This window comes from Pelodiscus sinensis, chromosome 19 (assembly GCF_052426305.1).
Source record: "Pelodiscus sinensis isolate ZL-2025 chromosome 19, ASM5242630v1, whole genome shotgun sequence".
NCBI lineage: Eukaryota > Metazoa > Chordata > Testudines > Trionychidae > Pelodiscus > Pelodiscus sinensis.
In genome coordinates this window covers 24,515,755-24,542,693 of record NC_143070.1, presented here as the reverse complement: position 1 = coordinate 24,542,693, position 26,939 = coordinate 24,515,755, and the positions used below count along the sequence as shown (strand labels likewise).

Here is a 26,939-nt window from a genome sequence, read left to right as displayed (position 1 = left end):
CTTGCTTTTAAGATGCATCTGTGTGATATGAGCACCGCGTCCTAGAGCTCCGAGCTAGCCGGCCCACGGGTGTCAGTCTTGCAAGTGGCCCTTTCAGAAAGGAGCTTTGGGCAGCTGCAGGGATGTTGTGGGCTCTGGAACAAGGTGGGTGAGGCAGCAGCGTCTTTGGCAAGCAGGGGGATTATCTCAAGTGGTAGAGCACTCGCTTAGCATGAGAGAGGCAGTGGCATCAATGCCCCCATTCTCAAACTACAGCTCAGTTTTTATCCTTTAATTTCAGTGGCCCCCTCCCTCTTCCTACCTCCTCTCCCAAAAGAAACGGACCCCCAGCAATTGCCATGCTGCAAAGCAGAGAATGGAGCTATCAACCCTAACAGCCTGTCAGGCTCTTTGGTGCAATGGAAAGCACATTTGTAAGTTGTAATGGTTAATGTGAGCCCAGCTAGACATTCAAAGGTTGTGGGTTCAAGTCCCACCAGAGTCACTTTAGCTGCTTCCTCATTTCCAGGATGCAGCTGTTACAGACCAGGCAAACCTTAGGCTGACACTGGGGTGGGCTGGCATCCAGGCAATTCCCAGCAGACCCTAGTGAGGGTGGAGGGGAGGGCTGGTTCTTGGGGTTGGGGATGGGGGTTGTTCTGAAAGGCTGCAGGTGCCTTTAGACTATTTTGTCCCTCCCTGTCTCCTACCAGTGCTGAGCAACACTCAGGCTGTGTCTACACTGTACTGCTCTTCTGGAAAAACCTACGCACTTTTCGAAAACAAATTTGTGCAGCGTTTTCTTCTGCTTTTTTTGGAAGAGGCTTTTCCGACATTTGGCCTGTGGACACTGGGCAAGTCACACAAGGGAGGCAGCAGGCAGAGCCAGCCCAATACACCAGCCTCCCAGGGCAGGGGAGGCCAAGCCACAAGCCTCCAACAGCTGCCTGGCCTGATTCATCTCCCTTCCCCAGGCTGGCACCAAGGGGCATTCTCAGCTGATGTCACCCCCTCTGTCACATGGGGAGTTGGGCTCATCCCAGGCACAGGCTGGTCAGCAGCAGCTGCACTTACCTGGGCACTCAACGGAGCAGCAATGAGAGACAACCTTGTATTTCCACCTGGCTTCAAACCAGGGATCTTTTGCGCATTAGACAAATGGTACAAGCACTACACCAGAGAAGCAGATCTTGCTGCTAGAACTTGTCTGACTGTTCTGTTCCTGGCTCTTTCTAACACCCTGCTCTGCGGGGGAGGGGAATGCACCTTGTGAACACTCCACCTCTTGTTCTCAGGGAAGCCACTAACCCGAGCTGCCAGCTCCTCATTTCCTCACCAGCCCCTTAAGATTTGTAGCTCAAAGCCCAGCTGCCTTCCCCAGTGGGAGCAGAAAATGCTCATGGAAGGGCTCACACGTTGTCCCCAATGCACTGGCCTGAGAGACTGAATTCTTGCTGCCCCTGGGTGCACCCAAATACCCCTTCTGCTCCCCAGCTCACACCCCTCATGCCACACTTGGTGCCATGAGAACAAAGCTTCCAAAGGGGTTTGATTTTCCTCCATCTCCCCTTGCTGCGGCACTAAGAGAAATCTTGAACCCGACCCCTTCTCCTGTCCCTGGAGAGATGGAAATGGGGCCGTTCCTTGTGGGGAAAGAAGTGGGTGTGTCAGGAGGGGGATTTGAGCTTAAACCTCCTCACAGACCAGAACCCCCCATTTGGGGCAAGAAAGAGCCTTGTGTCGGGCAATGGAGAACACTTGGCTCCTGCTATGCTGTAATGGGGTGTCAGAAACTTTGTTAATTGCATCCTTGTTAGCTCGGTTGGTCGACCAAGAGACTTTTAACTTCCAGGTTGTGGGTTCAAGCTGCATGCTGGGTGATGCTCTTCTTTAACTCTCAGTCTACAAGAAAATAGATCTCAACTTTCGGCAGGGTTTTAGAAAGAAAAAGTCTAGTCCTGGAGTCCAGCTTTAGTAGAACCAGAGAGAGAACCAACTGCAATTTCCATCTTCTGAGGAGAAGGGAAGAGGATTTTCTTCTCCTCGGTTCTAGCCACATCAGCCCTGGGAGGAGAAAAAATAACCCTCCGCCCGCTGATTGTCCCCTGTCAGCTTCTGTAGCTTCACCTCCTGCCACAGCAGCTCCAGCTTTGAGCTACAAATATCAAGGTGTGGGGGCCTGAAAGTTTTATTCTTTTTATATTTGCATTTTAGGTTTAGTAATGTAGCCATTTAGGTATATATCGCCTCTATTTCCTTGTTTAAAAGTGTAGTGATGAAAATAGTAGAGTTTTGCTATTGTGTCTGTGTCAATGAGACTAGAGGAATAGCAGGTTATTTCGATATTTCGTGCTGTGTAGACACCAAAGCGTTTTCAAAATAAGCTCAAAACGACAACTTCTGTAGCTCAAATTGTGTATCATATTGCAACCCTCTGTCTACGCTGCACCCTAGACTTGAAAACAGATGCTACATCAGAGCTCTGTCTACACTACAGAGACAACGCTTTAGCCCAGAGAACACAGCTTCTCTTCTGATGTGCTTTTTGGGCATCCTTTTGTAGCTCATTTTATGAGAAAGAAGGGATGTTCCAAAAAAGGGGTTTTTTCCCCCCAACATTTGGCTCAGTGTAGACAGGTCAAATGTTGAAAAAGCCTCTTCTGAAAAAAGAAGCAGAAAAAGCCACGCAAATCGGGGTTCACAATTTGCGTAACTTTTTCCAGAAGAACAGTGCAGTGTAGACATAGCCTGAGTGCTGCACAATACTGGTACAAGACAGGAACAAAATGGTCCAACCGCACCTGCAGCATTTCAAAACAATCCCCACCTTCATCCCCATGTACCAGCCCCTGCCATCAATGGGGACTGCAGGGAACTGTCTGGACTCAAGCACACCCCAGTGTCAGTTAAGGATTGCCTGTTCTGTAAAAGCTATGCTGGAAATCAGTGAGCAGCTGATGACTGTAGTGGGATTTGAACCCACAACCTTTGAACAACTGGCCTGGTTCACAGTGGGCACCCCAACTTAGATAACCAACACACTTGCTATTGCACCACAGAGCATGATGGGCTGCTTGATTTGCTCTCTCTCCTCTCTTCTTTGCAGCATGGCAATTGCTGCAGGAAAAGAAAGGGGAGCCAGGTCTGTCTTTTTCAGAGGAGCAGGTAGGAAAAGGGAGGAGCCACTGAAAGTGAGGGCTAAGGACTGATCTGTAGTTGGAGAATGTGGGCATTGATTCCACTGCCTCTCGCATGCTAAGTGAGTGCTCTACCACTTCAGCTAATTCCCATGCCAGTGAGCAACTCTCCTTCCTCACCCCCCTCGTTCCAGAGCCCACAACGTTCCTGCAGCTCCCCAAGGCTCCTTTCTTAAAGGGCCACTTGTGAGACTGACACCCGTGGGCCCCTTGTGTCAAACCATAACGGTCTCGCTAAGCCATGGTATCCTCCTCACCAGTGGGCTGTAAAACTGTTCTACTCTATGGTCCCAGACAAGACCTTTGACTCCCAAAGAGCGACCAGTCCCCATTTCCCTCCAGCTTTCCCACCCTGGCGGTGTCTGGGCACAGAAGGCTACAGCTCAGTGGGCAGAGGCTCGGCCATGCACATCTCCCCCAGCCGCTGGGACTGTAGAGTTGGCCTTGAGGTTGGGCAGGGTTGAGGGGAGGGACAAGTGCAGCAAACATTGATCATCTGGATTGTCAACCCCCTTGATCTCAGGGTTTGGGTTGGAGTCCCCAGGTGGGGGCCTGGCCTCCTTCGATTTGGTCCCTTCCCGAAGGCACAGAATTAACAAGAGAGAATTTCTTAACCCCACAGCAATCGGAGTTGGCCAAGGTGTTAGTAACAGAATTTTTCTCCACATTTACATACAGGAAACAAACTTCTCAGCGCTGTGATGGCCAAGTGGTTAAGGCGTTGGAGTAGAAAGTCAATGGGGTTTCCTTGTGCAGGTTCAAATCCTGCTCACAGCGAGGGTCTGTGTTTTGGTCACACCCCTTCCTAGGGCAACAAGCTACCCAAGTCCTGAGACACCCTCCCCTTCTGCCCCTGTCAGAGAGATGCCTGGGGTGGTGCCTTGTGCTGGGTTCCTGAGGTCTCAGGTAAACTCTTGGCTCCTGCCACCACTGCATGGCTCAGCCCTACTCCCGGGGGCTGCTCTGCTCTGGAGTGTGAGAGGTGGGGGAGTCTGGGCCTGTCCCCAAAGGTCCATCCCTGCAGGGGGGCAACGCTGGGGATGTGACGTGGGTCACCCCTCCTGCATCACAAAGCCCCTGCCACCTTCCCAGTGTTGGGAGCAAAGGTCTAGAGAAGTAGCGGGGGGAGGCGGGTGTCTTATTCCCTGCTCTTGCTCGGCCTTTTCCCCAAAGCATTGGCCAAGAGTTAGTAGCAGAATATTTGTCCAAGTTTAAGTCCAGCAGAATTTAAGTGCTTCACAGGTGTTTCTGTGGTGTAGTGGTTAGCACATTTGTCTAACAACAAAAGGTCCCTGGTTCAAAACCAGGCAGGAACACAGGCTGTCCGCTTATTGCACCTCCCCTTGGTGCCCAGGTAAGCGCAGCTCCTTCTGCCAGACCTGTGCCTGGGATGAGCCCAACTCCCACATGACAGGCGGGGGTGACATCAGCTGAGAATGCCCCTTGGTGCCAGCCTGGGGAAGCCAGATAAGTCAGGCCAGGCACCTGTTGGAGGCTTTGCAGGACTCAGGCCAGAGATCTGGTAGGAGGAGGCTCCAGCTTGCACAGACCCAGCGGCTCAAAGGGTCTTGTCCTGGCCTTCCTCCCCTGACCTGTTAGCAGTAGCTCAGTAGCAAGCGTCTTAGATTAAACAGCTGAAAATCCCTGGTTCTATCCAGGCTGTGGCATGTCTGGAAGAGCAGCAGGGCCTCTCTCTACCTCTTGATGTGTTAGTGCCTGTGACGTCCCCTCGTCCATTTCTGCCCAGCCTTGGACACTCATGTTCCTCTGATTAGTCCCCAACCCTTCCTCAGAGTCACCGCTGCCTTGGCTAAAGGCCCCTGTGGCTGCTAGATGGATCTAGTCACATGTAGATTTACTGAACACACACACACCCTCTTGGTTGCTTGGAACCAGATCAGTCCAGATCAGTCCATGTCACTGGCTCAGGGGTTTCTCTCCTCAGTGCACTGCAGAGAAATCCCTTGCTTGATAACAGGCCTCAAGGAGCCCAGAGCAGAGGGAGCTGGGATTCTAGTCCCATTGATCCTGAATCCTGACTTCTGTATTCTGAGCCCTACCTCACTCATATGCCCCCCAAATCCCTTCCCTGAGCCTCCCACTATCCTCTGTAATTTCTAACAGGTACTGTCCTATCACAACCCCTCCCACCACTTCCTGCCTTGAGCCTCCCTATGCCCACGGGGTGGTGCCCAATAGAACAGTCCCTGTAAGAAATGTGTCACTTTCACCCCTGGGAGCAGCTCAGCCAGGCAAAGGGGCTGCCTGGGGCAGGACATTAGCCCGGGAGGGCAGGGGTGGGTGTGGCAGTGACATCACAAGGGCCTTTTGCAGCCCCTCAGCTTATTGGCTAAAGGAGGTTGGGAGGCGGTGACCTCACAGAGAGTCCATGACAATGGCCAGGTGGGACAGGCTGTAGGGCAGGGGCCAGATCAGAGACCCCCCCATGGCTTTGCTGCAGGGAGTCTCCTTGAGATCTGCTCCTGAGGCCAGAGAGAGAATGAGGGTCACAAGCACGAGTGTGAGGAGGAGCCTCATTGGAGCCTTCTCCTTTCCCACGACTAACTGACCTAGAAGACAGACGTCCCTGTGGAGAAGGGAAGAGTCACCAAAAGACTTAGCCCTGAGTAAGTGGAAGAATTAGCTTGAGTGGCAGAGCGCTTGCTTAACATGCGAGAAGCAGTTGGATCAATAGCTGCATTCTCCATTGATGGGGGGGTCCCTGTTTTTCTTTTCCCAGGCAGAACCACCCAGAGAGCCAAGTGACTCCAGTGGCCCCTCCCTCTTCCTACTTGCTCCCCTCAAAAGCCAGTCACGGCTTAGTTCCAAATCTGTAAACCTCATTGCAGGAAGAATAACGCCTCTTCCAAAATAGCTATTTCAAAACACCCGGAGTGTGGATGCTCCACTGCTGCTATTTTGAAATAGCTCCTGCCCAGGGACATTCAAAGTAATTACTCCCTGGTGCTTCCTGAGGCTCTAAATCAAGGTAGCGCATCCACCTTAGGGGAACCTTCCTTGGACTAATTTTGAGGCTTCCCCCTAGTGTGCATATGCTGTTTCGAAACAAGCTATTTAATTTTTTTTCAAAATAGCGTTTTTTGAAATAAGCGTGCTTTGCAGATGTACCCAGAGGCTACGTCTGGACTGCAGGCTTCTTTCAAAAGTGCATTAAAAAAGTGATCTGCTTTTCCGAAAGAGAGAGTCCAGACTGAATGGACGCTCTCTCGCATGTAAGCTGGGATTGCTATGGACGGAATGGCCACCAGGGCACCTCTGCTTTTCCCCCTTTCCTCTTCTTCCGAAAGAACTTTCTTCTCCAACCACACATGCGTTTTCCCAAAAGAGCTCTTCTGCAAAAAGGCTTCTTCCTTGTAGAATGAGGATCACCAATGCCAGAGAAACCCCTCTGTTCTTTCCATTTTCTTGCAGAAGAAGGGAAAACTCTGTCATGTCGACATACCCTGAGAGCTTAGAGAAGGGGAGGGAGGCAGGACCAGGGGGAGAAGGCTCCATGACTGTGTGAGAGGGAGGCTTTGCCCTGGCCAGTGGGGAATCGTTGCCTCTGTCAGGGACTCTAGCCCAGACGGCTCGGTTCATTGTCTGACCGCAAAGAGACAGGCAACACCAGCAAAGTCCAGTCACAAGCTCTTTACTGAGGAGTGCGCACAGCAATAGAGAGCGGCCCGTCTCCAAAGAGAACAGAGCTGCAGGGAAGCCAGGAGCGCAGAGTGTCGGCCGCCAGCCCAGAGTCCCAGGTGCCCTGAGAGCAGCCTTCCTGCAGGTCCCATGGTGCGTGCTCTGTGGCCAGCATCACAAGCTGCCTGACAACCAGGGCCAATCCCCCAGTGGGGTCTCTGCCCATGGCCACGCGAGGTTCCTTTGGGGGTGGGGCAGCACAATCTACCCCCTAGGGGGGCCGAGGCTGGCGTGAGAGGGTTGTGGTAAAACAGCATCTGACCTGCCTTTGTGTAGCTGCCTGCTATGGACAGGGAAGGAGAAAGAAGCCCTGGGAGGTGAAGCAGCGGGAGGGAAGCAAGGAGCAGAGTGTCAGCTGCCAGCCCAGAGTCACAGGTGCCCTCTGCCTCCTGGGACCGCCCCTCCCTGAGCCGCCAGCCCCCTGTCTCTCACCGTGCGCCCCTTGGGGAGTCCACTCGCTCTGGGCTCTGGGGGCCTCCTGCTCCCACAGGGAATGACACAGCCCTGTGCCCTCGCCCAGAGCCACTCCCAGCCCGTGTGAAACAGGAGGGTTCATTGAGCGTCTGACACAGCACAGGGACCCAGGCAGGCAGCAGGGGCTGTGGGGGAGGAGTGAGGGCACCAGAGGGGACAGGGAAACAAGTAGCACCAAGACTCTTGCCACCAGGGTCTGGCCACCCGACTCCCTGCCCAGGCTGCTGGGCCCCCGACCACTTCAGCTGCCAGGTCAGCCCGGGAGCTAAGGCAGGAATGGGGGGAAGGAGCCAGTCAAACTGCAGGTGGCAGGAAACACCAGTCTCGCCTTCCTGGGCCGGGCACGACGGCATCATGTTTGTGACACGGCTGCCAGACATCCCGGACAGTTAATAACCGACCAGACGGGTTTATGGGTAGCTCAGTGTGAGGAGCCTTAGATGAAACATTTAAAGGTCCCTGGCTCAATCCCAGGCTTTGCCATGTCTCTCAGTGCAGCAGGGCCCTCTCTGGTCCCCTTGCTGTGCTAGTGCCCTGTGACATCCCCTCATCCATCTTAGCCACAGCCCAGCACTGGAAACTCACGTCCATCTGACTAACCCCTTTTGCTTCCAAACCTCCCTAAGAGTCGCTGCGTCCTTGGCTAAAGTCCCCTCCCCCCCCCCCCCCCCCGTGTGTGTGGCTGGCAGGGGTTACTAGATGGATTCATTCACATGTAGCTTCACTGAAACTCCCCTCGTTCGCCTGCACCCAGGTCAGTCCGTGTCACTGGCTCAGGGGTTCTTCTCCTCAGTGCGCTGCAGAGAAAGCCCTTGTGGGTTAAAGGGCCTCAGGGAGCCAGGAGCAGAGAGATCCCCTCAACACACAGTCCCAGCCTCAAGCCTCCCCCCTATACCTAATCCTGTCCCCTGACTTCTTCACTCTTCCACATCCTTACCCCTGCCCTGAGCCCCCCACCACTCTCACTCACTCCCCAAATTCCTGCCTTGAGCCTCCCCCTGTCCAAGGGGTAGTATCTGAGAGAATATCTGCACTGCAGACAATTACAAAACTGTTCAATATATCTTCTGGATCCAGGCCTCTGCAGTCTGATTCTGCATCTATTTCTTAGAGTGAGTCTACATGGCAGCATTTTTCCAGAAAAAGAATATTTGCGTCCACACCGTCATTGAGTTCTTTTGACAGAAATTGAAAGAATGGAGGGGTTTGTCCGATGGCGACGAACTTCATTCTACAAGGGAGAAATCTATTGATTCCAATTACAACAGAATACAAAGTGTATAGTGCTGACTTTATTTTTTATTACAAAACATTTACACTGTAAAAAAAACTTCAGTTCACCTCACTGTACTATTGTACTGCAAATTCTATCATTAAAGCTGAAATTAAATTCTTCTACATAATCAATATATTTGTGTCTTATTCAAGAGAGTCCTTTTTTAGCTCAGCTCCAGCTGCAAGTGGCACAGGGCCAGAGGGAGGTAGACTCTGCCATGGGCAGTGCAGAGTTCAGGGGGGCTCAGCCCCAAACTGCAGGAGTCATAGGGCTCAGGGGTGGGGGTCAGCCCCTAGGCTGGGGAGGGGTAGACCCCACCATTGGCAGTGCAGAGTTCGGGAGGGGGTACTCAGCCCCAGAATCAAATGTGGAGGGAAGTTCAGTTCCAGCCCCAAGAGGCAAAGAGAGGGTGGCTTGGATGAGACATCCACCCCCTGGTAGGTCACCTGGGAGAAAAGAGGGATGGGTATCATGCTGGTTTTCAAACCTCTGCGATTAATGTGACTTAACACATTAATTTGGCCCTGTGTTAACTGTGGGTGTTAACACCCACTAATTGACAGCCCTACTCTATATGCTAAGTACTGAACAGACAATCAGAAACAGTACTAGTAGCACCTTAAAGACTAAATAGTTACAAGAGGCCGAAAAGAAATGTTAGCACCTTTATTGATTGGCTGGTTGGTTAAGTCATTAACGTGTAGCAGATAATGTGCAAGCCACCTGTTAATACCATTTGCATGTGAATAAACTTGTGAATAAAGCAGCTATTTAGTCTCTTTCTTAAAACTCCTCTGATCCTGCAGCCATGATATTTTAGTTTTAATTAAAAAAACTTTTAGGTCTCAGTTGCAGGCAGGGGCAGATGATAATTTTGCGGGACCCAGGGTGGCACAATTTCGCGCATGTGCCTCGGCAGCAGCCGATTACAAGTAGTGTGCGCGGGGCGCGTGCGCAGAGCCTATTGAAGCGCGGGGCCCCGGGCAGTCGCCCCACTTGCCCTGTCCTATATCTTCCACTGCTGGCAGAGAAAGGCTTAAAAAGTGGATCCCTTGAATAGTCAGAAGCCAGAGTACAAACAGAACCAAATGTTTTAAAAACTTTATAAAATCTCAATGCCAATTTCACAATTCATAAATTCTAAACACTTTTGAGGCTACATTTGGTATATGCATTGTAACATTTTCCTATTTAAATATTTTATCCCCTCTCTCTATATCAAACATTCAAGGCAGCTTATAAAACATTTAAAATAATTATACATATAGACATGTACCAAATAAGATTCTGGATGCTAAGAGTCCCAACAGGTCTTAACTGTGCTAAGCTTCATACACTTTTAGTACCTCATTAGCACTTAAAATAACTCCCATGTAGCAATTACTACTTGTATTCCCAGTGTCCCAGCAATGCAGGCTGGATGTGCCTGTAGCATGCTTAAGTTAAATTTCTCAGACCTGGAAAGTGATTTTAAAAATACATTCAACAGTCTAAGCAAGCCCAGTGTCTTCAAAGTTTGTAGTTTGACTGACTGCAACTCCATAAGGCAGGGATGGGGAATCTTTTTTGTGTCGAGAAATAGTGTCTATTACTGCCATTTATGAGTGTTTTATGTTAGGCCTTAGCTGTATTACCTTATTACAGTAGCTCATGGAAACCACAAAGGAAACCCGAACCCCACTGTGCCTAGTGTTGTACAGACACAATGAGACAAAATCCCAGCCCCAGCTGAAACCAGGACCTGTTGTGCTGGGCAATTCAGAGACACACAGCAAGAAACAAACAGCCCCTGCCACACAAAGCTAACAATCTAATATACAGCTACGGTTATATTTGCATTTCATCTGATGTGTATCATCCTGGGTCAAGTACAAAAGGAACAATCTTAGTTACACATACATTTATAGTCAATTCTTCATACTTCATATTTAGTAGAAAAATACATTACCCAAAAGTGCATCAAGTGAAAAAAAGAAGCAACTTTGAAACACCTCTTCTTCTCCCCCTCTTCCATCCACTGCCTCTTTCTGATAGGGGCAGCAAGGGGAGGGGGAAGTGACTAGTGTGTCGAATATGCAGTAAGCATTTGCTTTTCAGATAGCTGACTAGCTGTTCACATCCCTAGTCTAAGCTCCTGAACCTGGTGCAAGCTGGAACCGAGCTGGGTTGCCAGGTTCCTAATACACTTTAAATGCAGAGCTGCAGCAGGGTAAGGTCCCAGATCCGCCATGAGCCTGGGCTGCTGGCCAGCTTGCTAAAAATTTACTGGGCAGGGCAGGGAGCATGCATGTAGTCTAGAGCATGGCTACATTTCTATTAGCAGTCTATAGAAATAACTGATAAGCTTATCAGTTAATCAACTACACTATTACGCGCCCTCTACCTGACAACTGCTGGGGAGTTGACTACATTGGAATGGACATGTACAATCACCGATCTTTCTGTAACTGATCAAGATGCGTTGCACATATCCAATCAAAACCTGCCCTACCACCACACTTCAGAGTCAGTAAGAAGGAACCGATGTGGTTCGAAAGACCTTCTCCCCTCAGACTCAGGTTATCCCCTAACTACCTCTTGCAAGGGGTTCTCTGAAATAGCTGGTTCTGGCCATTGTGGCAAGAGATACTTATGTAGGCCCCGGTCTGAACAATTCCTATGGTCACAACTAGCTTTTAACATGTTTTCTGCATAGACCAAAAATCTCTCTCAAAACAGTGCAAAACAAAACAAAAACCAACCAGAAACAGCAGCAGGTTAGAAAAAAAACCTAGCAGACATGTTCTTAAAAATCTAAAACAAATAGCTCAAGTACAGAAACCAATACTGGCCTGCCAGCCATCACTAGCTCTGGTTTGCAGTTCTGACAGTTCAATACTAAGGTTTAAACACTGAACAGGTTCTTAGGCATCAAAGCTAGCTGCTGTTGTTTGAGGGAGTCCCCCTTTCCATCAGTTTCAATGAAGCAGTAGGGCTTTCATCCAGCTGGGAGGCAGTAGTGTTGGCAGATAGGCAAAGAATCATCTGGAGAAAGGCTGGGGTTGGAGGATGCCTTCTCCGTCTCAGGTAACATGCAATGAACAGTCCCGCTCCCAGCACCGCCACCAGCACCGCCACCGCCACCATCCAGTTATTTCTATGCGGAGACCCAGCCCCTGAAATCCAAGATGGACAGCGTTAGCAGAAGAGAGAGTCAAACCCACTATCTCCTTGCTGGGGAATTTTCTGCTTCTACCACACACCAAGTGATACCTGCACATGCACAGATGGGGTTTTCTGGTTTAAAATGCTCCATGGTCTCCTAGTAAAATCACCCTGCATCCTAGATTTAGGACAGTCCTAATTTATTCATAGGGCAACCCAGGACCTCCTTTAGCAATTCCCTAGCTGGTTGATATTTTCAGCAGAACTTTTAACTTAAAAAAACCTGCTTTCCGTGCAAAATTTTAGTTTTTCATCATTTCATAAAAGCCTGCAAATTAAAATGTTTTACTCTAGAAGTGCTACCGAGGTGTCTCTTAGGAGTTCAGGGACAGGTGCTTTATGCTCCCATACCACTGTGTGGGCCAGGTTCTCCAGCCAGATGTCATCTCCCACAATGCACTGCCTCTCACCAACGGGTGAAACTCTGGCCCATCACAGCATGTGTAATCTGACCAAGGATCCCAATCCACAGAGAAGGGAAGCCTGAGATAGCCACATTACACCTGAGGCACTGTAGTAGCTTTTATTAATTAATATATTTTGGTTTTCAGCAAAAATATGTCAGTTTGATTTTTCAACATTTTTCAGCCAGCTCCAGAGACACCTGCAGTGTCCATTTCTTATTTCATCATTGTGTCTCCAAGATGTGCTGCATCCCCAAGCAGAATTTTTGCTCTGTGACCAGGAACAGAGTAGCCCCTAGAAGGAGAGTGCAGTGTGATGGGCAGCATCTGGAGACAAGAGAACAGTCGAATAACTGCAAATACTAGCAGACCTGATCTAGTGCTCAGGGGGAATGTGAATGACATTTGTTCAGTGTTGGGTGACAAAGTCATTTAGATGCTAAGGTACTAGAAAAAAATCTTTCCCCCCTGGGAAATATGCCAGGCCACCCCACTGCCAAGTCAGAAGGTGGCAGCAACAACTCTGTGCATATATTTTATCATATTTTGTGAACCTAAAAAAATGGTTAAGCTGGGGTCATCTTTACAGATTGCACCATTGCTTCTGCAGGGTTACGTCTGTCATGGATGTAACTTCGCTGGGCTGTCACATACTTACTGCAGGGTTTTATAAACCAAGCTAGTAAAAACACCAAGATAGATTACACAATGAGGGTATGTCTACACTACCACCCTAGTTCGAACTAGGGTGGTAGTATAGACATACCCTGAGGGACACAACCAACTTTGTACTCGAGAGGCACACAAACAACTGGGGCTTCCCCATACAGAACCCCTTTACACCAACCCTGCCCTGCTCACAAGTAGGGATATAAAACCCTTTTAATTGGTTAGCTGCTTAAATGTGGTAGTTAAGCTACATGTAACCGATTAAACAGAGAAGTGAGCAGGGTCTGCTTCAGCCCTACTCAGCTGGAGTGAACCCCCTCTCCTGCTGCAGGCAGGGGCTGCTCCAGCTTGACCAGAACAGAGGGCTCGGCTAGCCCTTCGCAGCGTCAGAAGCACCTTATTTCATGAAGCATAAAGGAGCGGTCCACAAAGGCTTCCCTTGTCAACCGATCCGCATCTGGACTGCCGCACTGAGCTGGATCAGCTGATTGTCGGCAGAGTGCGGCAACCATTTTTATTTTAATGAAGCGGGGATTATTTAAATCCCTGCTTCATTGACTATGTCGGGTAAACTAGTTTACATGACTCCATTGACAGAGCCATGTAGTCCAGACATACCCTAAGGGGCTTCAAGACTATTTGCTTTTTTTAAAGTTTTTCCAGTTACAGACTAACTTTGCTACCCCTCAAATTTTTACAGCCATAGAACAAGCAGGATTTGTTTTTTAAAACCCTTTTTCAGGCCCTTATCAATTATAAAGCAACAATGAAAAGCGAGAAGCCCTGTTTCCACTTAGATTTTGATATCTTTGGAGCAGGGACCTTTTTTTGGTAACATGCATGTAGAACACCTAATGCAAGAGCCTTGACTGGCCCTTTTAGGCACTACCACAATGCAAGTGATGGTCATGCTTTAAGGTTCCATGCATAATGGTGAACAGATGCATATAACCATTTGTAACATGCCTGTAAGCACATCAGTGGAAGGTGTTGCAAGTTGTAATAAGCAACCTATCAACCTGTTGGACTCCATCAATATCTGTAACTAGAGATGTTAGATATCGATTAATCACATAACCAGATCAAAACTTAGTGGGTATGTGATTATTCGCTAGTCTCCAGGGAAGAGGCTGGCAGCCAGTGAGCTCCTGATCCTACTCCTGGAGAGCCCCTGCCATCCTCTGCTGCTGCTGCCTCAGCTAGAGGCAGCAACGCATGGATGAGGGAAGCCAATATTTGTGAGCAACTGGTTTGAAAGTCCCTGTCCACATGTACCAGCTCCTGCCTGTCCCCCTCACCTTCTGTGCTGCTGCCTCCCTCTCAGAGGAAGCAATACTGCTGATATAGAGGCAGCAAAAGGGGGGAGGTGAGACATGTGAGTAGCTGATAGGATTTTAACTGATAAAACCAGGCTTATTGGTTAATCATGTAGTCAAGTACACGCTGACTTCCCTAGTAACAACTGCTTAACCATATATTAAAACATCTGTCATTAATGTATCTCAAACTATTCACAAATGGAGCCTTAGGACAAAATGTGACCCAAACACTAAGGTAATGGGGCAGGCCTGCATGACACTGGAACTGTGAGTGTGTGTGTGGAGGGAGGGACGGGGGGGAGGGGGAAGAGGAGAACAGTAATTTGCAGCACCTCTGTTGTGTCCCACCCACTCTACTGCCTACCAATTAGATTCGAGCCTTTTCCTTTCAAAACACTCCAGAACCTGAAAGGGATGGGACTATCAATTTCTCTTTGAATATATTTATTATGAACCCTGATGCTGCAGCCCCAGCTAGCCCTGAATCCCCATCGGCAGACGTGACTACTGATTGGTGGAACCAGGCCACTCACAAGGACCCAGATCGATAAAACATACTTAGTGTCTGAAGTCCCAATTTTAGGTTCTACTGAGTTCCACGGACACCTTGCTTGGGTCCCACCAAACTCCATAGGCACCTAAACGCACTCAGTACCTAGATTTTCCCTGTCAAAGTTCCCTGGTACCTAAGTTTCTGCTGCTGGATGTATTCTCTGCTGCACCCTCTAGGCATGGGGACACCGAACCCTCAATGCAGCCAACAAGCCAGGAAAGATGGGGTTCTCCTCCACCTACTCTGGTACTAAATCAGGCTCTAGTCAATATCCAGCTGCCAGAGAGGGCAGTAGAGGGGCTACCACCCACCTTTTAAGTTATAGCCCAGTGGTCACTGGAGCACTGACCTGGGACGTGGGAGAACCAGATTTAATTCCCCCCATTTCTACCTGAAGGGGGAAAGGATCTGAACCTGGATCTCCTATCTCCCAAGTGGGATCCTCACCGAAGGTTACAAAGTCTTAGCCTGCTCACTCAGGTTACGTCTACACAGTAGCACATAGCTAGAAATAAGCTATGCAAACTGAGTCGCTTATTTAGAGAGAGCCTATTTCACACTGTGATGCTACATACATGTCATATGTTTCACACATATAGAATGGGAAGTGACTGTCTAGGAAGGAGCACGGCAGAAAGGGATCTGGGGGTTATAGTGGACCACAAGTTGAACATGAGTTAGCAGTGTGATGCTGTTGCAAAAAAAAGCAAACATGATCCTGGGATGCATTAACAGGTATGTTGTGAGCAAGACACGAGAAGTCATTCTTCCGCTCTACCCTGCGCTGGTTAGGCCTCAATTGGAGTATTGTGTCCAGTTCTGGGCACCACGTTTCAAGAAAGATCACCACGTTTCAAGAAAGATATGAAGAAATTGGAGAGGGTCCAGAGAAGAGCAACAAGAATGATTAAAGGTCTAGAGAACATGACCTATGATGGAAGACTGAAAGAATTGGGTTTGTTTAGTTTAGAAAAGAGAAGATTGAGGGGGGACATGATAGCAGTTTTCAGGTATCTAAAAGGGTGTCATAAGGAGGAGGGAGAAAACTTGTTCTCCTTGGCCTCTGAGGATAGAACAAGCAGCAATGGAGGTTTAGATTGGACATTAGGAAAAAGTTTCTATCTGTCAGGGTGGTCAAACACTGGAATAAATTGCCAGGGAGGTTTTGGAACCCCCATCTGTGGAGATATTTAAGAGCAGGTTGGATAAATGTATCAGGGATGGTCTAGACAGTATTTGGTCCTGCCATGAGGGCAGGGGACTGGACTCGATGACTCTCGAGGTCCCTTCCAGTCCTAGTATTCTATGATTTTGAAACAGAGCGTTACTCCGATGAGCCCTTTAGCCCTCATGCAATGAGGTTTATGGGATGTCAGAATAGCAAGCCCAGTATGTTGAATTCATTTCGAAATAACGGGCTTGCTGTTAAGATGCAGCTAGTGCTATTTCAAGTGGGTGATATGCTGAGACAGGCACCTCCCTACAGCCCCAGTTTAGACACCAAATTCTGAGTGGGTGGAACTGAAGACACACTCCTCTGGTCACCCTCTCCCATTAGTTGGCTTGGTAGGAAGCCACCTAGCATGTTCGCTTTTGTGGATCCCAGTCTTTGGCACCTCTCTCCCCATTTACTGTAAAGGGAGTTGGGGTACTTACCTCAGGCTTCATCAATCTGTGATTTTCTAGGCATGTAAAAATCTGAGCACCACAGTGCTAAATGTCTTAAGGTCCCTTCATAGATCTGGCCCAAGGTTCCCAGCAGTGCTCTGCTGTGGCTGACTGTGTTATAAACACTTAAACCCATTTCTAGTAGGCTCTCGTTTACTTACCCTCTTCTGTAGTCGTCCGGGGGCCCTCTCTGGCAAGTGGTGGCTGAGAGGTAAAAGGTGTGAGCGGTGCACGATCTGGAATAAGAGAATAAAATGCAGCCTTTCAGGAATGTAGGGGGAATAAACTATATTGCTACAAGCAGATTTATGTCAATATAACCTCGTGCACATTAAGGAAGTTATTTAATTATTTAGCTTTCTAAACTAACTACAAGGTACAAGAACTGTTTGTAGACAAGCCCTTAGTGTACGTTTGTGCATCACACCACAAAATGGAGCCCTGACCTGACGTTTAGGCACTACTGCAATACAGTTACTGAAATGGACATATATTTACTTTCCTTTATCTGGTCAAAACTGTGACATCAAAATGATAAGAGGCAAAACAACAACTATGGAACTGTCCTATAACTGCAACAGTGAAAAGACCCATGGAACCATTAAGTACCATTACTAGCCCCTTGTAATCACCTAACAGGCATTATACTAGATAGCATTAGTATTTGCCATGAGGGGACACTAAGCCACTTTCATTTAGGTCAGGGGTTCCCAAACTTTTTGACACGGGGACCAGTAAATCCATTCACGAGCTTTCGGAGGACTGGTAACATTCATTTGTATATTTATTAAGCAAATGATGAATATGCAAATATGTTGGTTTTGGTCCTCCCAAAGCCCCCAGGGCCAGCTTCAGCAAAGTTTTGGATACGGTCACCCACAATATTCTTACCAGCAAGTTAAGGGAATATGGACTGGAAAAATGGACTGTAATCCAATCAAGCTCTGCACCACCACATCATGTACTGAAAAGGGGCTCGTTTATTTTCAGAAAGCCGACACCATCTTTGGAATTTTGTATCCATATTCTCATTCCGGATGGTGAATGCACCAGGCTCTCTCCATTCCGACACATGGCAGCGCCTTAAACCTCACTGGCACTGGCAGCAGCGGGGATATTTAAAAGGCTTCTACATTTGTATTCAGGATTTGTGCGCGCCCTGATCAGTGTCGCTCCCCGCTGGCTGATTCTCTCCCCACCCCCACCCAGCCAGACCCACTGTCCCCACCAACTGATTCTCTCCCAATCTTCCCTGGCAAGCCCTGCTGCCCCCGCCAGCCCTGCTTCTGCTGGTCGGTTCTTCCCACCCTACCCATCTTTCCTGGCCAGCCCCACTGCTCCCACCCCCCTGGCCAGCCCTGCTTCTGCCAGCCGGTTCCCCCACCCTGCCCCATGATCTCCCCTGGCCAGCCCTGCTTCCGTCGGCTGGCTCCCCAGCCAGCCTCACTGCCCCCGCCAGCCCATTCCCCACTCTTCCCCCCCCCCACTGTGATTTCCCCTGGCCAGTCTCACTGCCCCTTCCCCCCCAGCTAGCCCTGCTTCCACCGGCCGGTTCCTCTTCCTATCCCCCTGGGCAGCTCCACTTCCCTGACCCTGCTTCCATATTCCCTCCCCCCCCACCACCACAGCCAGCAATAAGAGCTCACCTGCTAACCCTCACTATGCCTCTGCCGGGAGCCTGAACTATACGGCAGCATCCGCCCAGCCCGGCTGAGGGGTTGGGGGACCCAGCGCTGCACGGGCAGTCTGGGAGTCCGGAACACCCTGGCAGCCATGCTGAGGCCCGGTATTTTTTTCCCATGGCCCGGTACCGGGCCGCAGTCCATAGTTTGGGAAATGCTGATTTAGGTTAATGTCTCCCACAGCTGCAAAGTGGGTGAGGTAATCTCTTACTGGCCAATTTCTGTTAGAGAACGACAAGCTTCCAACCCACAATGAGTAACGGGAATCAGGTGGTCTACTCAGGCATGGAAGATGGGACGTACCATGTACAGTCAGATTAAGAACCAGACCGTTTCCAAGGTGAAACAGGGCATCTATGATCTTATAAACTGCTGTGTCATTTTTGCTGGCATTTGTCACATTGAAATATTTGCTTGTCATAGACACCCGGGGGCAAATGGAGCTGACGAGACACTGCGACTTTCCATTCAAGGTGACTGCTATCACTTCACAACTAGCTGTTGATGTGCTGCACTTGCACATGAAGAGAGATTTCTCAGAGATGTTATGGGGAGAACCCAGAGAGCCTCCTTCAGGTACAGACAGTTGGATGTCATTTTCACTTGGGCTAAGGCCTGTTGAAAGAAAACAAAAGTTACAGTTTGGCTTTGGTGAAGTTTCTAAGTAGTCAAACCAGACAGAACAAGTGAGTTGCCCAAGGACACACAGAGTCTGTGGCTTAACAGCAAACTGAAACCAGATGTGCTGAATCCCAGACTAGCAGGCTAATCACTGAGCCACACTTTCTCCACTAGGACCCAGGAAAGAAACATGAGTTACAGGGAATGGGAAACAGTAAGTAAAACTCCTTGATGTGCAGCACCTGACACAAAGGTGCCCCAAATCTTGATTGGGTTCTCTGAGTGTTACTCTTATACAGCTACTAAACTATACAGTAGAAAAATAAAAGGATGCTAGATCTCAGTCATTAGAAAATGCATACTAAGGATGTTAAATATCGATTAACTGAATAGTCGATAACCCCATGAATTCTTATCATTTAGTCAATTTTTCTACAGTCCCTGGGCAACCCCTGTCTCGGGGGGAGAGAGAAGGGTCTAAGCTCCTGGACCTGGCACAAGCTTGAACTGAGCTGGGCTGCCTACCTGCCTGGCTCCTAATACACTTTAAATGCAGAGCCGCAGAAGGGGTAGGTCCAGGACCCAGTACAAGCCAGGACTGAGCTGGGCTGCTAGCCAGTCTGCCAATAGACTCTCTGGCGATGAGTGGGAAGGAAATGTCTATAGAATTAACCTATCAGCTTCTGCTTAATCAACTACACTATTACATCCCTAGTGCATACATCATTGGCAAGATACAGACAGTGTAAGTGGGAATGTATGTAAAAAGCGGTGAGGAAAAGGGTGATTTTATACATATGATGGCTGTGTCTAACTAAAGAAATGGAGATGTGATATTATAAATTACTGGGTATTTATTACAAGATGATCCTTTGAGAATTTTTGGGCTATCTAGTGGGAATGGTCTCACTAGAAGGAAGAGAAGAATTCATCTGTTAACAGCTGCTGGGCCTTTGTCCCTTGATTCCAGTCCCTCCATCCCCAGCCAACCCTGGAGCTGGGTGCAGTTGGAGGTGAATTAAAGCTAGCGCATAGGTCTACATTTCCCTGTAGACATACCCAAAGTCATCCTACATAAGACGGTGGTACTTACATCACCACCTCCTCAGGGAAGGGGGAGGACTTGGTCAAAGGGGACACCCCCTTTTTGTTCAGTGGTTCTTATCTCTCGTGGGTCTCCTCACTGATTGCGGGGGCCATATGGCAACAGTGAGCAATCTTGCAGTGCCAGCAACTATTGTGCTGACAAGTGTTCCTGTTTCTTGTGAACTGAGACTCTGTAAAACCAGTTGTAGGGAGGCTCTCAGAGGTTCCAGCAAGCCCATTGTGGGAATAGATAGTGGAAAGGTAGAAACACTCAAGGTGCTGGAAAGTCCCTCTCAAGGTATGTCCCTAGGGGTATGTCTAGACTACATGGCTCTGTCGATGGAGCCATGTAAACTAGTTTACCAGACATAGTCAATGAAGCAGGGATTTAAATAATCCCCACTTCATTAAAATAAAAATGGCTGCCGCACTGTGCCAACAATCAGCTGATCTGGCACAGCGCAGCAGTCTAGACGCGGCATGGTCGACAAGGGAAGCCTTTGTAGATAGCTCCCTTATGCCTTGTGAAACGAGGTTTACAGAAGCAATTGACAAAGGCTTCCCTTGTCGACTGATCCATGTCTAGACTGCTGCGCTGTGCCGGATCAGCTGATCATCGGCACAGCGTGGCGGCCATGTTTATTTTAATGAAGCAGGGATTATTTAAATCCTTGCTTCATTGACTATGTCGAGTAAACTAGTTTACATGGCTACATCGACAGAGCCGTGTAGTCTAGACACACCCTAGAAGTATGGGGTGCAGAGACAAAGCCCTTTATGAGAACCTCCGTCTGCAGATGTGTCATTCCCCCAGTTGCCTAGAGGGAGTTTGGGTACTGATGTTGGTGCCTTAACCTTTACAAGATCAGGACTTGATCAAGTACCAACTGTTCAAATGAGCTTGGTGGAAAAAGCTATTACAGTGCCCCTTAGGGAAGGGGACTCTGGTTCCTCTGAGATGAGGAGAGCCTTGGAAGAAATAAATTGAGTGGTCTAGAGCAGGGGTGGGCAATAATTTTTGATGAGGGGGGCGGCACTCCACAATTTTGGAAAGTGGTTGAGGGCCACATTATTCCATGGCATTACTGGAGGAGGTGCACGGTCTGGGATGGAAGTTGAGTGCAGATGGGAGCTTGGGGTAGGAACTGGGGTGCAGGAGGGAGACTTGAGTCTGGGAGGGAGCTGGGATGAAACAGGTGGTTGTGACCTAGTGCAGGGGACTGAAGGGCAAGGGTTTGGGATGTGATCTAGGGTAGCAGGGGATTGTGATTCGAGGCAGGAGATTGGGGGGCCAGATCTGGGAGGGGGTATGGATGTAAGAGGGGGACAGAGGGTTTGGGTACGTTGAGTGACGGGGGGAGGCAGAGAGTTGGGGCAGGAAAGGGCTGGGGTGCCAGATGCAGGCTGTGGCCAAGAGACTTACTTGTCAGCTGCCAAACTAGCCTGCCAGCCTGCAGAGCTTAAAATGTTTTCCAGCAGCTTGCTTGGCCACATGCTTCATTGAACTCCTGAGCCCAGGAGACGGGGCCTGAAATGGCAGGCACACCTTCAGAGCCAGACCACTAGGCAGCATGGGGACTGTCAGCAGACATACAGGAGGATTAAAAAATAAGGGAGAAGGCTTTTTGAGGAACTAAATTTTGAACTTGGCTGCCCCTAAATCTCTACCCTTGAGTGGTCTTAGTCCTTTACCTACATACAATTCTTCTACAATTCCAGTTTAGAAACAAAGAAAACGGCACCATCAACAACAGGAATTATGCAGGCTACGTCCAGACTGCAGGCTTCTTTTGGAAGATGCTTTTCTGAAAGAGAGCTCCCAAAAAAGTCTTCCGAAAGAGAACGCCCACACTGCTTTTTCAACGAGCTTTCGCAATCTGCTTTTTCAACAGATAGTATCCATTCAGTGCAGACACTATCAAATTGAAGCTGTGATTACTACGGGCAGAATGGCCACTAGGGCACCTGTGCTTTTTCCTCTTTCCTCTTCTTTCGAAAGAACTCCCTCTTCTCCGTCCAGGTACACCTTCTTCTGAAAGAACTTTCAGAAAAAGGTTTCTTCCTTGTAGGAACAGGTTTAGCAATGTTGGAAAAACCTCTCAGTTCTTTTGACTTATTTTCAGAAGAACATGACTGCAGCGTAGACATAAGTGAACTTTTTTCAGAAAATTAGCTGTTTTTCCAGAAAAACCTCTGTAGCATAGACATAGCCATAGCCATAGAGAGCATTGGCATCTTCCCTGAACTCATAGGCTACATCTACACTGGCATGATTTTCCGGAAATGCTTTTAACGGAAAAGTTTTCCGTTAAAAGCATTTTCAGAAAAGCACGTCTAGATTGGCAGGATGCTTTTCCGCAAAAGAGCTTTTTACGGAAAAGCATACATGGCCAATCTAGACGCAGTTTTCCGCAAAAAAGCCCCATTCGCCATTTTCGCCATCAGGGCTTTTTTGCGGAAAACAGTACTGTGCTGTCTACACTGGCCCTTTTGTACAAAAGACTTTCGGAAAAAGACTTTTGCCCGAACGAGGCAGCATAGTTTTTCCAGAAAAGCACTGATGATTTTACATGAGAGCATCAGTGCTTTTCCGGAAATTCAAGCGGCCAGTGTAGACAGCTGGCAAGTTTTTCCGCAAAATCAGATGATTTTGTGGAAAAACTTGCCAGTCTAGACACAGCCATAATGTATGTGAGGGTGAGATCAGCATATCACTCCAGCCTCGTGCCTCTCTCAATCCAAGAGTTCTAGGGCAAGATCCCTTCCAAGCATCTGTAGGGCAGGGCCCCCACTCTCCTAAAGCTTTTTACCCTACTGGTCTCCTCAACTCCAACCCAGTTCCTCAGCTAGTCACAGGGCTATGTTATGGCCCACCCACCCACACCTCTCCCCTGATTCCATGTGCAGGAGGTTTCTCCTCCCCCAGGCCCACAAACCCTGACATGAGACACTTACACTTATCCTGGTAGGAGCACGAACAGTAACTCAGTAAGATTAAACAGCAGAAAGTCAGGCATGAGACACCCAAGGGCTGAATCTGGAGCATTACGTTCAATCACCGGCCTGCAGCAGAGACTTGTAAGGTGGCTGGCAGAAATGCAAAGCTCTGCAACCTTTTCCTTCTGTACGGAGGCCTTGTATCTTTTGCTTGAAGATTAAGAATTGGAGACAGTCTCAGTAACGAGGGAACAGGTACAGAGTGGCTGGGAAAAAAAAAAGTCAACTGTCCCGTGTGGGATCATAACACTGGCACCATGTAGCAAAAATGTACATTTTAGTCTTGGTTCTAAGACTATAACTTTGATGTATAATGATTTGCTTATAAGTTGTGTAGCTTCTCTTTCTTTCTATTTGTCTCTCATCATATATATAGTAGCCCAATGTCTGTGACTCTGTAACGCTGTAGCGTTACGTCTTGCCTCGGGGGGGGGGGGGGGCTGTTGCCTCCCGCCTTGGCACTCGGCTGACTTCTGCGCCGCTCAGCCGGGCCCCCACGGGGGAGCAAGCGGTGCATGCGGCTGTTTGAGTGCTGCAGTCCCCATGCCGCACCCCCGTGCTGAATGGGCAGTGTGGGGCCAAAACAGCCACTTCCGCTGCTTGCTCCCCCGTGGCGGCCTGGCTGAGCGGCGTAGAAGTCAGCCGAGTGTCACGGTGGGAGGCAAAGGGGGGCAGGGTGGTGACATACATGCCATGGGGGCGGGGCCTGGATGAGAGTGCATCCCCGACAGAGACAGAGGAGAGTGGAGAGAGAGTGAGAGGCAGGAGAGGGAGAAGAGAAAGAAAGAGAAGGAGAGAGGCAGGAGGAGAGCTGAGAGAGAGGGGGGAGGCAGAAGGAGGAGGAGAGAGACGGAACGAGAGACCGGAGGCTCAGGAGAGAAGACCGAGGTGGAGGAGAGACCTGAAAATCCCATCTGATGATGGGCTAATTAGCTAGTGATTAGATGTTACTGTAAGGCATATGGATCTGCCACCTCTGGATACCTCTAGAAAAATTCCTGCAGTGTAGACATAGCCAGGGTTCAATCCTGCAAGGCAAGCATCAGAGGAACCCCAACTCCTCACTCAGTCAGCGCTGCCTGCTGAGTAAGGTTCACTTGAGCCACCACAGACAGGTAACCACACACCATCTGCAGGACCTGTGTGTAGGTGCAAGCTTGTCTTTATGAAGCAGATGCTAACTGCTTCTCTGGCGTATTTTCAATAAACACAGTGTATTGCCTTTTCCCTGAAAAAGATCCCATGTGCTCCTTATAACCATAAAAACCATCTAGACATGCAGGATGAAGCACGGTGAGAGGGCAATTTGTAAAGACCTGCTCCCTGTACAGGAAAGGCAGGCTGGGGGGGATGGGAAGCCAAGCTAGTGGCAATAGGAGGCCAGGTGTGCGGTGGAATAGGAGTGGGGGAAAAGCAGAGACCAGCCACGCAGGGGGGGGGGGGGGAAGAAGATAGGGGGCAGGGCACACATCAGAGGCAAAAGTTGGGGCATGTGGGAGGCTGAGCATGCACTAGCAGAGGGGGTGGGAGTAGGGAGAGTGAGAGCAGTGGAGATGGAGGGACAGGAAGCTAGGTGCATGGCAAAGGAGGGTCTCGGAGAAATGTGGGGGGGGGGGGTGTCTGGAGATAGGGGTTCCAGGAGGCGGGCCGCAGAGCGGAAGATAGGCGGGGGGGGGGGGAGGAGGCGGGGCTCGCAGGAGACCAAGCCCAGGGCGGAACAGGGAGGGGAGGGGCCCGGAGGCCGGGCTGGCAGGCAGAAGAGGGATTTGGAAATGCGGGTTGCAGGAGGCCGGGGGAGGGAGATGGGGGCTGTGAGAGGGGCGGGCGCGGGGCGGAAGTTGGGGGAACCCGAGATGGGGGTTGCGGGAGGGGGGGAGCGGCGCGCGCGCCGCGGCTCACCGGTCGCTGCGGCTCGTGGAGTGCCTGGCGGAAGTGCTCCTCTCCACGGAAGGGGCGTGGTTTGTGGGGGGAGCCGGGGTGCAGCGCCCCTAGCGGGCGGGCGGGCGAAGGGTTATTTCCCCCCCCCCCCGTGCTGAGCCCGCTTTTCCTGCGGCCCGCGGCGCTCGGCAGCAGGCGCGGAGGCGTCGGCCCTGCGCTCGCTGCCGGGCCTTGGGACAGGCAGAGTCCGGCTCGTCCCCCGCCCCTCGTCCCTCTTTTCCAGCCCGCCCCTTCCCGTGGCTGCGCCCCTGCAGCCGCCGGCTCTGCGCGCCTCTCCCCGTTCGGGGCGGGGATCAAGCTGGGGGCTGCAGGGCGTTACCTAGGCACAGTCCGCAGCGTCTCCCCCCCTGCGCTCCCGGGCCGCCGCCGCGTGGCACTTGTGGGCCCGGGATTCCTCAGCCCCTCTGCAAGTGGCGGCTCCATCCGCCTGCCAGAAGAGTTCGAGACGCTCCTCGTGTCTCCGTTCGCCCGGCCCCGGGCTGTGGCCCAGCTGCTGCAGGATGTGGCCCAGCTGGGTGTTTGAACTGCTCCTTCTGGGGCGGGGGGTCCCCGCTCCCTGGGGCGAGGCCGGCTCGGTCAGATCCCAGGCAGATGGGGCAAGTGGCTGCTTCTTGCACCCCCCTGCTGGCGCTGCGGAGGCCATGGCCGCTGGGTGCGTCTCTCTCCCTCTCAGGCTAGTGCTGACGCTGCGCAATGTCACAAACAGCGCCGTCCCTAGGGCGTACTGAGCATGCGCACCGGAAATGCGCATGCTCAGTAAGAGCTCCTGTCGCTGCTGCCCTCACCCTGCCCTTAGGTGGATTTAGAGGTTGCTCGGGGCTCTTTCCCGTCACTGAAAAGGGGCTGGCGGAGGGGCCGGGAGGGTGTCCAGGGGTCCAGTTTTGAACTGAACAGTTGAGCTTTCCGTTGGGAAAAAAATGGAGACACTGCAATTGAGTAAACAGAACTGCCTGGTATTTTCTCAATCAGATGGAATGTCGATTGTGATGTCATGTCAAGTGTGTCCGGTATTTTTGTTGAAACCATCTGGCAGCCCTAGGGGCAGGGTGTGAGCCGAGGGCAGAAATGTACCAGCCTGGGGGGCGCCAATTAATTTTTCTCATGGGGCAGAATGGGGGCTGGAGGGGAAAATATGGGAGGGAGGGTGATTGGAGCTGGGGTGAGGCAGTACCAGCCCCATGTACAGGGGTTTTGCCCCCACACAGGGAGGAGCAAAGGGGGTAACTGTTACCCAGGGGATGAGCTCCCTGCCAGGTGTGCAGATCAGGGGGTGGAGGGGCACACAGGTGGCAGATGGTGGGGGCGGGTATTTCCCTTCTCAGAGAGATGTGAGGAGGAGGAGCAAAGGGCAGAATTGGCAGGGGCTGTGGGCCAGGTGAGAGGGGACCACTGAACTGGTAGGTTCAATGGGGCTGCAGGCAGGTAGTGAGGGGTACCATAGGCTCAGTGTTGCAAACACACACTTAAGCTAGGAGGTACAGAGGTACATTGACGGGGACTGTGGGTCAGGGGCACCACAGGACCCTTTTGGCAGGGGCTGAGATTGGGCGTGAAGGGAACCACAGTGCTGAGATTAGTGAGGCTCAAGAGCCACAAAGCGACCAAGATGGGAAAAGACTCACTCTGGGGGCATCTAAGCACAAGAAAGTCAAACATTCAAAAAGCAGTGATTGGCAGCAAAGCAACACATCACCCACCAAAATTTGAACTCAGGTCACAGGATTCAAAACCCCATATGCTGCCCCTTACACCATGCAACCTGCTTCACCTGTTTCTGGGCTCAGGTGGTGATGGGCTCAAGTCCCATGAGGTCTGCCACCTCTTCCCCCCAAGGCCCCTGTGATGGGGTGTAGGCACAGAACTTCCCTTGTGGTTTTTCCCCAGTGTGCTGATCATGCACTGGTACCTGTCATCTTGCTTTCTGGGGCTCCCCAACATCCTGTCCTGCTGTGCCAGATCCTCTGGTTTCCCACAGAAAAGACACAGAGTAGGGGGTTATCCCCCCAGCAGAACAAAAGTACTAGGGTCATGGCTCCCTGCCTCTCCCCCTCCCTCCACTCTGGTGCCCTCATCAGTCATCATCTGCTGCCCTAAGCCAAGGAATGGGATCAGGTGACGGGCAGCAGAAAACACCAGGGGTATGGATTGAGAACTGGTTAAAAGACAGAAAACA

The 26,939-nt window shown here is 50.4% G+C and overlaps 2 protein-coding genes across 5 annotated transcripts in view; one reads left to right on the top strand and one right to left on the bottom strand.

Moving 5' to 3' along the window:
* LOC142820483 (butyrophilin subfamily 1 member A1-like) overlaps positions 1-26,939 on the top strand; it is a 646,031-nt gene that overhangs the window by 270,534 nt on the left and 348,558 nt on the right. The window lies entirely within an intron of this gene.
* LOC106731422 (uncharacterized) lies at positions 10,140-25,487 on the bottom strand. Of its 4 annotated transcripts, XM_089771182.1 has the most exons (6): positions 25,292-25,483; positions 24,728-25,037; positions 22,787-23,034; positions 18,428-18,739; positions 16,604-16,678; positions 10,140-11,780 (listed from the first exon to the last, which is right to left on the bottom strand). In XM_089771182.1, the coding sequence occupies exons 3-6, from the start codon at positions 22,875-22,877 to the stop codon at positions 11,542-11,544; spliced, it is 717 nt and encodes a 238-aa protein (XP_089627308.1). In that variant the 5' UTR covers positions 22,878-23,034; positions 24,728-25,037; positions 25,292-25,483; the 3' UTR covers positions 10,140-11,541. The 4 variants fall into 4 exon arrangements, with proteins under 4 accessions (XP_089627308.1, XP_089627306.1, XP_089627307.1 ...); XM_089771180.1 differs by lacking the exon at positions 24,728-25,037 and having other exon boundaries at positions 25,086-25,482; XM_089771183.1 differs by lacking the exons at positions 10,140-11,780; positions 24,728-25,037 and adding an exon at positions 11,787-12,560 and having other exon boundaries at positions 25,086-25,487.